Source organism: Podarcis melisellensis (genome assembly GCF_964234715.1).
Source record: "Podarcis melisellensis genome assembly, chromosome: 17".
NCBI lineage: Eukaryota > Metazoa > Chordata > Lepidosauria > Squamata > Lacertidae > Podarcis > Podarcis melisellensis.
In genome coordinates, this window is record NC_138534.1 from 1,332,026 (window position 1) to 1,349,019 (window position 16,994).

At 46.6% G+C, this 16,994-nt stretch overlaps 1 protein-coding gene across 3 annotated transcripts in view; it reads left to right on the forward strand.

The window, feature by feature from the left end:
* The window catches only part of SYN1 (synapsin I), a 109,334-nt gene that overhangs the window by 81,310 nt on the left and 11,030 nt on the right, over positions 1–16,994 (forward strand). For all 3 annotated transcript variants that reach the window (XM_081895222.1, XM_081895223.1, XM_081895224.1), the window contains exon 6: positions 15,132–15,194. In XM_081895222.1, coding sequence (XP_081751348.1) covers positions 15,132–15,194 — 63 coding nt within the window. The remainder of the gene's footprint in view (positions 1–15,131; positions 15,195–16,994) is intronic.

A 16,994-nucleotide genomic window follows, 5' to 3' on the forward strand; every position in this document is an offset into this window, starting at 1 on the left:
AGAGATCCCAGCAAATGCAATGTGAAGGCTTTGCTCTTAAGCCCTATCCTTTGAATAACTAAATAATTGCAATGGCTCATAGAGTCAGGCCATTAACCATTGCCTGCACATTTCCAGACATTTCTCAATGACTAATGAGAGCTAGAAACTTGATTTAAAAATAAATGTCAGGACACAATAAGTTTCTCAAACTTGCTTGTCTATGGAATAGACTTAGCTCTTATTTTGACGGTTCAGGGTGGATGTTGGCTTAAGTCTCCAATCCGGCATGTGCTTAAGCAAGGCATTTCCACTGAACTCATCAGGGTCTACTACTGAGTAAGTGTGTGATACAGTAAGTTCAATCAGTACATGGTGGTGCTGGGAACCAAGGTTAGAGTCTTCTCCTCCAGCTCTGTGAGTGAAAAGCAGATAGAGCAGACTGTTAGTTATCAGTGCCACCTCTGATGAAAGGGGCTGTCAGGCACAGAAAGGGTCTTTCCCATCACCGGCTTCCTAATATTTATAACTTGGGCCCCACCTGCATTATAAGCAGGATCATACCACTTCTAACAGTCATGATTTCCACCAAAGAATCCTGAGAAATGTAGTTTGTTAAGGGTGCTGAGAGTTGTTATGAGACCCCATTGTTGTTGTTGTTGTTGTTGTTTTATTTATACCCAGCCTTTTTCTCCTGGCAGGGACTCCAAGTGGCTGACAGATAAAATAACAGCTAAACCATAGAAAAAATAATACTTAACAAACACACACACACACACACACACACACACACACGTTGGCATCCGTCTATCTCAAAAGACAATGGGAGTGAAATCAAACTAGAGTGTTAGCAAAACCACAGTGATCTCCCCGGGGTCCAAGCTCTGGCAGTGTGTATGGAGGTTCTGGGCTGCTCAGAGGATAATACTCCCCTCTTGGCCTCACTGATGTGGTCCAAAGGAAAGCAGAGTAAGATGTTGGGCACCAGCTTGGCTGCAGGGGTTGCCAGAAGGAGGAGTACAAGATGCCAACAAACAAAGTTTGAAACAAACAAAGTTTGAATCAAAGATCTGCTCTCTGAAGCCCGCATTCCCAGCATGTTTGCAATGTCTACACTGGCTTGCTCATGCTCACAGAATGGAAGGTGGCAGGATCCCAAAGGATGTGCTTTTTGGGGCGCTGGCTTCAGGCACCAGGTCTACTGGCAGACCAACTCTGTGTTATAAAGATGTCTGCAAATGTGACACGAAGGCTGGCAACATTAATCCTGCGATATGGGAATTCCTTGCAGATGACCAGAGTGTCTGGAAACAGTCAGGTTGTGCATCCACAGCAGTGACCAGAGGAAAAATGACCGCTGCGAGGAGTGCTGAGAGATGAAATGTCATGGTGCATCTGTAACAGCACGATAGGTGTCTCCTAACACTTCTTAGCACCCTTAATAGACTACAGTTCCCAGAATTCTTTGGGGAAAGCCATGACTGTTTAAAGTGGTGTGATACTACTTTAAGCATAGTTTGAGGATGGGGCCTCAGAGGGCCAGGGATTGAATCCAATACCTTTTGCACACAGAGCATGCCATTCTAATGCTGAGCCTTCCCCTTGTGAGTAGGGACAGGGTTAAAAAGCAGGATAGAAATCCCAAATCCATAGAGTAAGTCACAGGGTCCCCTTGACTTCTATTCTTGCCTTCTGCGTGGGCTGGCCCTGGCTGGGTTCAAACCCAGGAATCCCAGGTCCTAATCTTGGCTACCGGTGGGCAGTGAGGTTAGAGAGAAGAAAGCAGAGGTGGCTGTTTGCAGCCCTGTGGAGTGTTAAATAAACTCATTCCACTTTGATGGAGGGATGGGAGAGCAGCTGTCCTTGGGGAAACAGAGTGAAACAGTCTGTGAGTGTGTTTATTGTATGGGGGCGATCCACTTTCCCTTTTCCTGAATGCTCCATTATTCCTGGAAACTGTTGCCCAGGATTGATGGGGGAGTGAAGAGCCAGAGCTTTGGCTAAGTGGGGAAACCAGGCTGGGCTGAGAGCCAGGCCTTAGTTGGAACCACATGCCTCTCTCACCCTCAGAGAGAGGGAGAGGGAGAGCCAGAGAGCCTGCCTAGGCTCCTGTGTGTGTGTGTGTGTGTGTGTGTGTGCGTGCGTGGGCATATTTGGGTGGGAAGGTCAGAGTTGCAACAGAGAGGCTGAGACAAGGGAAGTACGGGCTGGGCTGGGATTTTGAGATGGGGTGATGCACCAGAGGATGGCGTCACTTTGGGAATGGGGCCAGGGATGCCAAATATGGGATAATGGCACAGAAGGGAAGATAATCAGTGGGGCTTTTGTGTATATATTTCTGCTTGTGTGGGCTCCTCTCTGGTCTGCTTGCTTGGGTCAGATGGGATGTTGTGACGCAGCAAGCCAAGTTTTGTCGAAGCAGATTCATTCCCTCACCACCTTTTCTCTGGAATCCTGGCTGCCCCAGCTGTGAACCTTCTGTCTGCTGGAAGGCTGCCCATCTCCCCCCTCCCCACCCCAAATTCCTTCCCCAGCCAATACTGCACTTGAGCGCAGAGGCCAACAGGCACCACCAACAGACTGGCACCGAGCATCACCACCCTGAAGGGAGCAGGGATGATGGAAGGAGGCATGACAGAGAGCATGGCAGGAGCCAGGGGCCTCTCGCAATACCCGGCACTGCACTGTTTTAAGCAGATTTATTGCACTTTAACAGTCATGGCTCCCCCTCCCCCCGCCCCTCACCAAATAATCCTGGGAAGCGTAGTTTACCCCTCACTCAGCTACAATTCCCAGCACCCTTAGCAAACTACTGTTCCCATGAGTCTTTGTGGGAAAGCCACATGCACTAAATGCGGGGTGTGGGTGGCTCTCCAAACAGGCCTCTGAGCTCCTGCCCCTTTGGCTCCCATCCCCATTGGCCTTTTATCTGCAGCTCTCCTGCCTTTCCTCTGCTCTTACCTGGCAGGATCCGTGCTTTAAAGCTCCGTGTCCAAGTGCTTTTCCTTTTCTCTAGAGCTTTTCCCACAAATACCTTCTCATTCCAGCTCAATTGGAGCAAACAGCAATCAGCTTAAAAATCCAAATTGGCATCTGCTCCAATTAAGTGGGTTTTTGTGGCGAAAGCTCCAGGACCAAAACAAAACGAAACAAAAAACCAACCATATTTGGATACAGAGCTTGTAAGTGGGCAAAAGGTAAGTTTGATAAGCCCTCTGTGGCTCTCATTGGGCATCGACATAGCAGACAGAGCTGAGACAGGGAGCAGCAGGGCAGGACTGAGTGGCAGAGCATCTGCCTTGTGAGCAGAAGGGCTGGGTTCAACCCACAGCATCCCCAGGCAGGGCTGGGAATGTCTGGAAGCCTTGAGGTCTGCTGCCAGTCAGTGTAGGCAGTACTGAGCTAAATGACTTTATTCATTGCCTGCATGTGTCCACTGAGCACATGAATGAGATCCTGCTTGCGCTCCTCTGGGTGCTGTGTGTGGTGCCACAAATCTAACCATGTGCAGAGAGGCTGCATCCTGCCCAGCTGTGCACAAATTTGATGGTATGACAAAAAGAGTAACCCTCTCTGCTTTCTAGAGATGCCACCATACTTCATGAGCAGGATTGGAGCTGTGAGTAACAGAAATAATTAGATTATAATATAATGGCTCTGATTTAATAGATAGAAGATAAGGTGCAGCAGAAGGGAAGAAACGGGGTGGTGAATTCTCAGCCCTTGAACACAAAGGAGGTCCATTCCTCTTGGTTCAGGTGGGGGAAAGTTGTTGGAGAAATGAGTAGCAGTCAGGAATCCTTGCAGATCTACTGCAACAGCAAACCTAGAGAATATTCCCTGAACAATCAATAGATACAAAGAAGGGGGGGAGGCCAGGAGGCAATGGCAGCTTCTTTCTTGATGCAAATAGCTGCTTGGGGAGTGGAGTACCCAGGACCCCTGGAGAGCGAAGGGCCATACAGCTCAGTGGTGGAGCATCTGTTCTACATGTGGAAGGTTCCAGGTTCAATTCCTGGCATCTCCAGGTAGGGCTGGGGAAAGGCTGCTGCCTCCAACCCTGGAAAGCCATTGCCAGTTGGATTAGACAGTGCTGAGCTGGAAGGACTGGTTGTCTGACATGATCCCAGGCAGAACCCTATATTCCCTAGTCACAGGGGCAAAGGTCCATAAGAAGCTTCCCTTCTCTCTACAGCCCCAGTCTTGACCCATCACACAGATATTGGAGGCGCTCCTCAGACCATCACTATGTTCAGGTAGGACTCTTTCCCCACAAACTGAAGGTTGCACAATTAAAGCTGGCTTGGACTTCCTGCACAACAAACCAGCTTCTCCAAAAGATCAGACCTTACTTCTTCTGTTCTTTTGCCATAAGGAAAACTAATGGAAAATGCACCAGAAAGTGTGGCGAAACCCTTGCTTGCCGCAACAACCCTCCAAACTCCCTGCAAACAAATCAGGAAACAATTCAAGAAACAGGTTGCCTGGAAGCGCCTTGGGGGTGCTATTTACAAAAAACCAAACCAAACCAACAAAGAAAAAACAGGCACAGCCAAACTACGCATTTAATGCGAAGCTTCGCCTGAGCTTGAGTTTCACAAGCTCTCTGCTGCATCAGAGCTGAATTCCCCAAGTGCTTGAAAATTCCCATGCTGGTTCCCACTGGCCATTCATAGCTGGACAGGAAGCCCTCCAAGACCCCAATGTAGTCCCATTGCATATATAATCCATTTCTTGTGGTAATTGCTTGAGGCAACTCTAGTGGCTGGAAGCACCATGGGAAGTGAGATGAGAGAGAGAGGACGTGATCTCAGCCAGCAGAGCCTACCAGCAGCCCCTTCTGCCAAAGCTTCCCTTCTCCCAGGCTGGGGCCCCACCTCGCTTGGCTCATTCCCATTCAGAGCAGTGGTGCCCACGGCTCTCCCTTCTGCCGTCCTACTGAGTGCCTCTTCCAGTGGGCCCACTGGAATATAATAATAATAATAGAATGGCAGTTCATAATAGCAGCATCACTACCTGACACCAACAGCGTAACTCTAATGTTGCCATAAGATTCCTTTGACACTTGCATATATTTTTTTTGTTTTATTGTTCTCTTGGAAATAAATCTGTAATTTCATTTATCTAGCTATTAAAGGTGGTGCTGACACTTTCAGGCGCCAGAGCTGCAGAGTTGCTGGTGCTAGAGAGGCTCAAGGGGGCTTTCATTATTTTACTCTCAAGCCAGGGGTGTTGCCAAACAAGAAAACTACCACCAGTGTGTCACTGCCCCTGGTGGTCAGAACAGGGAACAGTCAAATTGCAGCCTGTGTTGCTTCACTGTCAGCTGATCTGGATCACATCTGACTCCACCACATAGAGCATCATAGGTCCAGCTGTTTTATAGTCTGAGCACTTTGTCAAATACCTTGATTGCTTTCCAAAACTGCTAATTAACTACCTATTGTTGGATCAGTTTTCTGGACCCACTGATGACAGGGATCATTAGTATTATGTTAGCATGTGGGTTTCAAAATTGCTGCCCTCAAAAGAATGTCTGGTCTTGATGGGAAATTCCTTGTTTCTCTGAGCAGCCTGTGATTAATCCCTTTCCGTTTTTAAGAGCTGGCAACTTATCTCCACTTGGAATGTGTCCTACTTTAACCCCCAGGATAGGACTCACTTACTTCCCTTTTGCTGAAAAAAAAAGGGGTGGACAAATTGATATGCTTGATAGGAAGACAACCTCTGAAACAGAAAGTAAATGAAGGGATTCTGAACAGACAGGACATGAAACCTGCCCATAAGAGTGGCCCTCTGTGAATTTGGATGATGAATATCCTCCAAATGTGTGGGCACCCAGCTATTATTTTGTATTCAATATTAGGATTTGACATTGATCAGCAATCTGGTTTATCACCAGAGCCAGGCAGTGGTGATCACTATTTACCAGTATGAGACAGCTGACATGGGGCCCGTCCACACTCTGCTTTTCCTGTGTTTTCTAGGCACAGGGTCTGAGCAGGTTCCCCCTTGCCCCACTCCTTCCCCAGGGAAAGACCATTCTTTAGTGCTAAATGGGAACAAACATCAATCTGGAGAAAACCCAAATTGCCATTTGTTCCAACTGAGTGCTAAGAATGGTTTTCCCCAGGAGAAACAGCAGGACCAGAGGAAGGGTGAATGAGCCCTTACAGTTGCTTTCAGTGCATTTTGTACAAACCTCATCCATCCTTTTTTCAGTCCTTCATTCATGCATCCAAACAGGAAAACATTATCTTGAACTGGTTGTTGTTTGTTGTTGTTTAGTCGTTTAGTCGTGTCCGACTCTTCATGACCCTATGAACCAGAGCACGGTAGGCACTTCTGTCTTCCACTGCCTCCCGCAGTTTGGTCAAACTCATGCTGGTAGCTTCGAGAACACTGTCCCATCATCTCGTCCTCTGTCGTCCCCTTCTCCTTGTGCCCTCCATCTTTCCCAACATCAGGGTCTTTTCCAGGGAGTCTTCTCTTCTCATGAGGTGGCCAAAGTATTGGAGCCTCAGCTTCAGGATCTGTCCTTCCAGTGAGCACTCAGGGCTGATTTCCTTCAGAATGGAGAGGTTTGATCTTGCAGTCCATGGGACTCTCAAGAGTCTCCTCCAGCACCATAATTCAAAAGCATCAATTCTTCAGCGATCAGCCTTCTTTATGGTCCAGCTCTCACTTCCATACATCACTACTGGGAAAACCATAGCTTTTACTATACGGACCTTTGTTGGCAAGGTGATGTCTCTGCTTTTTAAGATGCTGTCTAGGTTTGTCATTGCTTTTCTCCCAAGAAGCAGGCGTCTCTTAATTTCGTGGCTGCTGTCACCATCTGCAGTGATCATGGAGCCCAAGAAAGTAAAATCTCTCACTGCCTCCATTTCTTCCCCTTCTATTTGCCAGAAGGTGATGGGACCAGTGGCCATGATCTTCGTTTTTTTGATGTTGAGCTTCAGACCATATTTTGTGCTCCCCTATTTCACCCTCATTAAGATGTTCTTTAATTCCTCCTCACTTTCTGCCATCAAAGTTGTGTCATCTGTATATCTGAGGTTGTTGATATTTCTTCCGGCAATCTTAATTCTGGCTTGGTAAAAATCCTCAAATAGTTGACTGCTGTATTTTTTACGAGAGCCATTTATTTTGAAACATGACTGTTAAATTTTGATACCAAATCTTGAAACCAAAACCTCCATTTTAAGATCTGAATAATTCATCAAATTTCAAACAATGTTAGCATTTTGTTTCTGTTCTGGATCTGAGCTACGCTTGTTGTTTCTGGCAGGCAATGATTTGTGCACCATGTGTGACATACCAAATGCCAAGGCTTAGGATCTAGCCAGCATTTATGGGGGTGAAATAGACCATTTATGACATGTGATAGGGGAGATACAGGTTTCAGGAATCATGCTCATCATAGGTCTTGAACTGATTACAAAGCAACCATTTTCGGAATGACGGTGTTCCCAATTAACATTCACACCCACTTCCCCCCTAGTTACTCCCATCACTTCCACCCCTTGCAACTTGATCTCTCTGCCACCTGGCCTTCTGTTCAGCCACCTTATCTAAAGAACAGCTCCTTGCCCTTGGACTAAGAGGCTGGATGCTTTCCAGAGAGCATCCACTTCTTCTTCCTCTTCTAGCTGTCTCCCCCCACCCCAGTTCTTCCCAACTGTTGTCTTCCGAACTGCTGGCCCATTCTCATGTGTTTCCAGGTTGGCTTGTGGCACCAGCTCAATCTCATTACCGTAATAAACATTGTGAAGCCAATATTTGGGTAATAATGCAGAGGTCGTCCGACATCTCTAATCACTCAGGGAGAGATACCATTAATGCCCCCATTTTACAAATGGAGGACTGACACCAAGTGCTTTGTTGAAGCCCCACCCCCACCCCCACCCCCGGTGCAATCCACTACCACACCCTACTGCACCCTAGTTGGGGGTGTCACATTGGGGACTGTGCCTGCATTTTAATTGCTTGCTTGCAGAAGCACCATGTTTTTAGGTCTGAGCTGAGCAGGATTCATCTAATGACCCCTGTCAGTGGAAGCTCTGAGCAAGGACTTAGAATCATAGAATCATAGAGTTGGAAGAGACCACAAGGGCCATCGAGTCCAACCCCCTGCCAAGCAGGAAACACCATCAGAGCACTCCTGACATATGGTTGTCAAGCCTCTGCTTAAAGACCTCCAAAGAAGGAGACTCCACCACACTCCTTGGGAGCAAATTCCACTGTCAAACAGCTCTTACTGCCAGGAAGTTCTTCCTAATGCTTAGTTGGAATCTTCTTTCTTGTAGTTTGGATCCATTGCTCCGTGTCCACTTCTCTGGAGCAGCAGAAAACAACCTTTCTCCCTCCTCTATGTGACATCCTTTTATATATTTGAACATGGCTATCATATCACCCCTTAACCTCCTCTTCTCCGGGCTAAACATGCCCTGCTCCCTTAGCCGTTCCTCATAAGGCATCATTTCCAGGCCTTTGACCATTTGGGTTGCCCTCCTCTGGACACGTTCCAGTTTGTCAGTGTCCTTCTTGAACTGTGGTGCCCAGAACTGGACACAGTACTCCAGGTGAGGTCTGACCAGAGCAGAATACAGTGGCACTATTACTTCTCTTGATCCAGATGCTATACTCCTATTGATGCAGCCCAGAATTGCATTGGCTTTTTTAGCTGCCTTGTCACACTGTTGGCTCATGTCAAGTTTGTGGTCAACCAAGACTCCTAGATCCTTTTCACATGTACTGCTCTCAAGCCAGGTGACTTCCACTTGCGCAATGGGGATTCCCCCCCTCTTCCCCCCTGAAATTGGTTTGTGGGGGTTGGGAGAACCCCCAGAACAGGGCAGGGAAGGAAGAAAGAAAGAAAGAAAGAAAGAAAGAAAGAAAGAAAGAAAGAAAGAAAGAAAGAAAGAGGGGCTCTTTCATCTGGCATACAGAAATGCTTGCACAGATGAAATGTTCACCATAATGCAATGCTGAATTCCATCTATTGGGTGGTTTTCACTGCTAGTCCTACTCAGAGTAGATGCTTTGAAGTTAATGGACATGACTAACTTAGAGGCTCATTAATTTCAATGGTGCTGTGCTGGGTAGGACTAGCACTGAATAGAACCTACGATTTTGCTCTAACTAGCAGGCTCAGAACAACAACTCATCTTTTACTTTCATGTTTTATTGACCTGTCAGCTCAGTACCAGTGTTGAAATCAGTTTAAAATGGTTAGACATAGTTCACTTTCACTCTTAACTATCAGTTATCTGGCTTTGCCATCAGCAAGTGAAAGTGACCTCATGTTGATGAGCTGCTCAGTTGAAATGAGCATTGGGGTAGTTCACACAAGGGGTTTTAGGTGCACAGCCATTTCCAGGTATGGAGTATGAGAAATGCATTTGGAAGCTAGGCAGGGAAGCTTTGTCTGTGAGCCAGGCTTTGCTGCACCTCCCTGGGACTTCTCACACATTACTCAACAAACTGAGGTTTGCTACTGAGTGTTAGGGATGCATATATTAGGGTAAAACCTGCATATAAACACATATAATGAAATGATTTTTTTTAATGAAATGATAATACAATACAGTTTGTGTAAATGCATATAATATTAGGAAAATTCCCTCGCAAAAAATTGTGTAAATTTGTGCAGAATTCAATATATATATAAATATATACATTAAGGGAAATTCGCATTAAGATGCTGATGAATTTTTATGAGAACATCAGAGAGAGAGAGAGAGAGAGAGAGAGAGAAGGCACCGGTTCTGACCATGAAGTTGTTACAGTGCCCTTGAGTACCCCCAGAAGAAAGCACTGTAATATATATGACACCGGTGTGGAAGTGTGGGGAGCTGAACTGCAGCCTGGAAAGATAAGAAGGTGGGGGAAACTGAAATGGATAGATTCACCCAACCCTACTGAAGGGCCACTGGCGCGTCACTCAGGCCTTCTATTTCAGCAGGGCTTGTTCTGGGACTGCATGTGAGACAACATCCAGATACAAGAGAGCTCCATCTGATAGGATCTCACCTTTTCCCCCATTCCAGTATTTATTTTAAACAGACCGTAGAAAGTTGCAGCTGATCCTGCCTTTCTGCTACATGTTTTGCAGTAAAAATAAAAAATAAAAATGTAAGTCATGGAAATGTGCAAACGGGTTTCATGCTGATGACCCTTCTGCTTCAAAATTTGATGATAGTGCAGCCTTTAGGCCAGGGTATTCCTGAAGTCAGAATTAATAAAATTCAGAGGCCTTGTTACCTATAAATTTGATACTGTCCTAGGGAGCTGATGGAGAGTTGGGAATAAGAGGCTGTGCTGCAGAGCAGGTCTGAAAATCACCTAAGCCATGAACGTCTTAGAAGGCCTCAAGCAACTGGGCCTCTCATTCTCCCCTCCCCAAAGCTTCAGTATGGGCGGGGCTGTTAATACTGATCTACCTTAGGTAAAGGTAAAGGACCCCTGGATGGTAAGTCCAGTCAAAGGCAACTATGGGATGCAGCACTCATCTCACTTTCAGGCCAAGGGAGCCAGTGTTTGTCCAGAGACAGCTTTCCAGGTCATGTGGCCAGCATGATTAAACCGCTTCTGGCACAACGGGTCACAGTGACAGAAGCCAAAGCGCACGGAAACATCATTTACCTTCCTGCCGCAGTGGTACCTATTTATCTACTTGCACTGCTAGGTTGGCAGGAACTGGGACAGAGTAACAGGAGCTCACCCCTTTTCAGGGATTCAAACCACCAAGAAAGCTCAGTGGTTTAGACCATAACACCACCTGTGTCCCTGATCTGCCTTAAAGAGTTGTTCTGATAATCCTTGTACACATAGACAGGCAAAGTTGGGGCACTCTTGCCTGCAAAATGTAGCATGAAAGTGTAGAACTTTTCTCTTTACGTCCTGTAATTTTAGTTTTTTCACTCCCGATGGGTGAAGCTTTGGGGAAACTTCCCTCCACACCATGGATAAGGCTCCAATCCCATTCACACTAACCTGGGCACCTCACTTTGCCCCCCACCCCCATGGCACTCCAAGAGAATAGTGATGCTGCCATCTTTGCAAATCCCTTGACAGGAGACCAAGAGTACTTTTTAATATGCATTTGTGATTATTTGTGCTCTTGGTGGAGTTCAGGGGGGAGGATACAGGATCCCACTTTCAGTACTGTTTGTGCTTGCATTAGTTTCAGGGCAGAGATAATACTTCCAAGTCAGTGCATGTTCCATAATTTCCTGTGGAATCCTGTAACTTTTTATTCTGCAATGTTCTGCTTTATTTTATTTTGTGTGTGTGCGCGCTATAGCACTAGTAGCACCCCTCCAGAGAGCAGTAAACCAATCATGTTTGGGAAGCATCACAGAACAATTGATAAAGCAGAAGGATGTGCGGACAGTCCAGTGTAAATCCACTGCTAGTCCACTATTGTTGAACCAGCACCAGGTTGCAGAAGGCACTGCCTGCCTGCCCCCAAACCCACCCCAGTCTGAAGGGTCCTTAAGAGAAGTGCAGAAGAAAAATAAAGGGGCCTGTTGGGGGCTTAGACACAAAGGTCTGTTGGGCAACCAACACATTGCCCCTCTTTGTCCTTAACTACAGAGTTTGGCATCTAAGCATTACGTCCGACCCTCCTGAATCACAGGCCAGCTCCTTCCTGTTTTGTGCCCTCCAGATTCTTACAACCTGCTTTTTATGCACAAGCTGTTGTCAGCCTGCGCTGGGGGGGTTGTCCTAGGAAGCACAGTGTCATTTGGTTTTCGTCACCCTTGCTTTAAAATGCTTTGGGTGTCAATGTGATGATTGTGAAGTATGGTTGCACTGCCTTAAAAAAAAGAAAACTTCAGAGTTTTTTCATTATTAGTATTACTCATGATGAGTGATGGGGCTGAATTTGTACAAAGAAAGGGTGACACAGTTGTCTGGCACTTCCCACTTCCTCAAATGGTGAGAGGTTTTACGGCACAGCCTTTTTCAGCGTCCGTTTCCTGCACGGAAGACTTGTGGCATTTTCATAATATCTATTTATTTACAAATGCGCAGGTTTTCTTTATGTGCATCTGTGTTTGAGTGGGAAGGGTGCCAAGAGGCAAGCAGGCATCCAGACAGCCCATTGTAACAGCCAAATTATCAAAACAAAAAAATTCCTTCCAGTAGCACCTTAAAGACCAACTAAGTTAGTTCTTGGTATGAGTGTGCATGCACACGAAAGCTCATACCAAGAACTAACTTAGTTGGTCTTTAAGGTGCTACTGGAAGGAATTTTTTTGTTTTGACTATGGCAGACCAACACGGCTACCTATCTGTAGCCAAATTATCAGTTCCTCAAAAGCAACAGCTTCCTTTTTTCAGCCACCTGCAAACCTCCAATTTTCTCTCTCTGTCGCAGCTGAACCCCTTCTGTCTCTGCTTGGGGCCTCTCCAGACATCCTTGTTATTGCACCTTTGTGATGATTTGTGCTCATGATGCTTTGGGGGCAGCCACATGCCATCACATGTTTCCATGCCATTTCCAATGCTGTTTGTGTCTGCAAATGTATTGGGGAGGTCACATGGCTTCAGTCCAAATGTCAGGGAGTGGGCAGAGGAGGAATGGTGAAGACCACCTCCCCAGCCTAACCCTTCCAGAGAAGAGGAAGACAGTTCAGAATTACAACAGGGGGTTGAGAGAGAGGCAGATGAGGGGAAAAGCTGGGAAATAATGGCAGAGGAGGAGGAAGAAGCACCAGGGGGCTGACAGCTGATGGACTCCGTGTCTTTAGAAAGCATTCCAGCCCCCCCCCCGAAGAGCTCAAAGACAGAGGGCACTTAGCGACACCCGTAGAGGAGGTGATGAGGATGACGAATGAGGAAGTGGAGAGTCACTTGGGACAACGCCACTATCCAAGAGGCTGTGTTCTAAAGCCTCTCTCTGTAAATACTGAATAAAAAGCGGAAGGTGAGAACATTCCTAGTCTTTGTATGTTCCTGGGCCATGGGAGTTGCTGGCAGCCGCCTGACACCAAACCAGTGTATATCCCATAACTTCTCAAGAAATTGCCATATCTTTTTATACCACAAATGTTCTGGTTTATTCCCCCACAGACATTTGTTGCACCACATCTCCTCTGGACAGCAATAATATGGTAGCCTTGGGGGAGCATTGCAGAACCCTCACTAAAGTGGAATGAATCCACCACTCATGCACTATGACTGTTTCAAGGGCATGGTGCAGAAGACATTCGCAATGAAGCACCCATCTGGAGGGGCCCTTAGGCAGGTGGAGTAGCTACCAGCCCCTAAAACACCTTCAGTTATCAGGCTATGCAGAAACTACAGAGAGAAGATTGCCTCTGTGCTTGGCAAGTCAAAAGTCCTTCTCCCATAATTAATACAGAAGCACACAAAGCAAAATAATCCATCCTCTTTTGGAGCAAAGGATGAGTATCTGGTGGTGAGATCTCAGTCTCCATGGATTTTTGCAATGCTGCCTCCTAAATTTTGGGAGACGTCAGGCAAGGCATCCTCAGTGGGCCCTCTTCACTTGCAAAAGATGGGACACGTTACATCGCAATGTTCTTATACACTGTCTGCCCTTATTTGGGTACAAGACAGGGCCAGGTCTTGCCCAACCTAGGCACCCTTTGGAGCCAGGCTTGCATATTCAGGGCCTGATAAGATAGGGAGACTCCCACACACACACCACTTCAAATGCATGGAGTGCTGTAAACACCTACGCCAGAGCCAGTACAAGAAAGACGTCAAGAAGTACAGATAACTCCCTCATTCTTGTATGCATTCCTTAGGACCTCTATGATCTTTTACTTGGTCATCTTCCTCCTTCCTTCCTTTTGCAATGGAGAACAGCTCTTACTCTCATCTCCAGCCTTTCTCTCCAATGACTCCTTTCCTCTCTGTCAGCCTCTTTCCTGAACCACAAGGTCCCCGGACTGGAACACACCGCTCTGAGTGAGGCCTTAAAGTTGTGCTGCGATTATTAAAGCAGCTCCACACCATATTCAGGAATAGCTTTGGGGGTGTCCCAAAGGGTGGGGAAGGACCCATGGACCTCCAGAGAAGTTGGTAGGCTATAGCTCCCATTGTCCCTGCCCACTGGCCATTCTGGCTTGGACTGATAGGGGTTGTCCCACAACACCTGGGGGGCCACAGGTTCCCTGCTGTTCCTAAAACAGCAATGCAGTGGGGTGGGGACCTCTTTAGGCAGCCACTTCTGAAGCATGGCATCAAGATTTCTCTTTGCTGGACTGCCATTCCATACTTTGCATCCTTACAATTGCCAGGAACAAAAGCCACCAAGATCTGCACCAGCTGCAATAAAACATGTCTCTTCTGTATCGGTCTCCCATTGGAGAATGGCTTGACTTTTCCTGCAATGGTGCACTCTTCCACTGTCTCCTGAGACAGACAGATGCCAGCAATAACAAAAGTGGCTTCCTAGACAGACAGACAGACAGACAGACAGAGGCTGTAAATCTGGTGTGGGGAACCTCTAGTCCTCTGAATATTGCTGAACTGCAACTCCCATCAGCCCAGCAAGCAAGAATTATGGGAGCTGTAGTTCAGCAACCTTTGGAGGCCAAAAGGTTCCCCTCATCTGCTGTAAATCTTCCTTGGGCAGACTGTTACCTAAAGTTGTTGTCCCTAACTTGGAGCTGATTTTTGCATGTGTGTTCATCACTAGACAACCACCACATCAAGTGATAACTCATATGGGTAAAAAAATCCAACCTGGGAGAAGTTTTGTATCACCTGACTCTGTATTTTCCAGTGGAATTACCGTAGCTCACACATTCAGGCTCCAAATCCTATACCCACGTACCTGGGAGTAAGACCTACTGAACTTCTGAACAGATTGCGCTGTCAGCTTGCCAATTGTCAATGTTCAGAAATCAAACAACATGTACTGATGCATAGACTGGACCTTACATTTGTGCATTTGGTTCTGCTGTTTTTTGTGAGGCATCCTTACTAAACTGCATTTTGTTGTAATCTTTGAATGACATTTTCACCACCTTCTCTGTAACGTTTGCAGTCCCTTGTTTCGTGTCAGCCTGTGAATTCACATTTATCATTGAGCAGTACTCACCCCTGCAAACTGCTGTCCTGTGGCTAAATGTGCTGATCACCACCCCTTTTCTGACTTGTCTTTCCAGCTCACAACCTCCAAGTACCCAGTGGTGGTGAAGATGGGACATGCTCATTCCGGAATGGGCAAGGTGAGTGGTATAACTTCTCTCCCAAGAGGCGCGAGAATGCAGCCCAGCTCAGTGCCCTTTGGCGGGACGCCTCAAGTGGGCTGATTTATCAGCTGCCCCATTCTGGAAGGAGAGTTGTGTTTTCTTTCGTTTTCCAAGGCGTTATGTGTATTGCGCACTTAGGGCCACTTGCACTTTGGATGCTATCAGGACAATCACATGTGAATCCACTTTCAGTTTGTGCCTGCCTAAGTTGAGGGTCCAGTCACTCTGCATCATTTCCAATCTGTGCCCAACCTGTAACTTCCTGCTGAAACTACACAACTTTTTATACCACAAATGTTCTGGTTTATTTTTGTCCTGCTTTCATTCAGCACACAGCAATAATGTGTTAGTGTTGTGGAAGCATTTCAGAACGCGTGAAAAAAATCCACCACAAATGTGCTATTACTGTGTCAAGAACATGTTAGAGAATACACCCCAAGCTGAACTCCTGTCTGGTGGGCCACCTTGACGAAGTAGCTTCTCTCCCCTCTTGCTTCCCTCTTGAATTTTGATGCTCCAGGCAGCTCTTTGTACTGCCGACTAGACTGGGCCAGCCTTGCTTGGAATGCAAAGGCCACCATCACCCAGACAAGAGAGCTGTTTAGCTCCTCCTTTGCACTTCCTTCCAAAAGTGCTTTCTCTCCAAAGCATTGCATGGCCGAAGCAGACACCCCTGAAACGATGGCACCTCGTATAATTCCCTAGTTTGCCTCTGGCGTCCCCAAGGGCTCTCTTTCCCAGGTCAGTAGGAGAAGGGAGTGCAGCTGAGCAGGAATCCACTCTCTTTCCCTGAACCCCTCCCAGTATGAGTCTGTCCTCTTAGCAACATTTTGTAGTTGCTGCCTCTTTCAACATCACTGCCCTGCAACTCACAGGGAACTCTGCTTTTTAAAGGCTGGAAGCAGAGGTTGCTCCTAGATGACCTGCTTATTCGTCCTGATTTGCTCGCAGGGAGATTGGACAACATGTATTTGCTCTAGAATTACTAGTACGATCCAAGGAATGCTGGGAGCAACCAAAGGAACCTTAACCAATTTGATGAGCCATTTGCAGTTGCACTGTAACACTTGTATGCACTGGGCATGTGTGCTTGATCTTTTAATCAGCATTTGTTTGCAGGGAGGTTTTCCTTCATTCTGATTTGTTTTGCTACACTTTCCAGTGTGTTTCTCAGCCATTTGCCTTATTGCAAAAAGTCTGATCTTTTGGGGAAGCAAGTTTGTTGCGCTCAGTCAGCTACATTTCTGTAACCCAAATTTGCTGGAATTCAGTTGAATCCCACTTGGAAATACTGTAGCAACAGCCTGGAAGTGCCTGGATGAACAGTCTAAAAAAGAGTTGAATCTCGTTTGAGATTCAGGCTTTGCTTCACATGGGGTCCATCTGCACACCCATTGCCACTCTTTTGTCCATGGCCACTTCTGGTCAAGCAGTTAAAAAAATATTGCTGTATTGCAGGGGTTGAATGAGATGACCCTTGGGGTCCCTTCCGACTCTACCATTCTATGAAATCCTGTTGGCCTGAGGGCAAAAGTGGGATGAGCATGAAGACAGGCCTAGTGATCCCTCTTTCAAACCACCTCCAACTTAAAATAATAAAACAAAATTTGCCTCTGGCGCTTGGGAGAATGGGCCACGCCCACCTTTTGATTTCCTCTAATTCTTTGGATGAATGAAGCTTGTGGAAAAGTGACCGCAAGTGGCTGTTGTGTGTGTGCAAGTCAAGGACAGGTTTTTAAAGGGCAGAACCCCAGGAGTCGCTCACTGTTTGGGGAG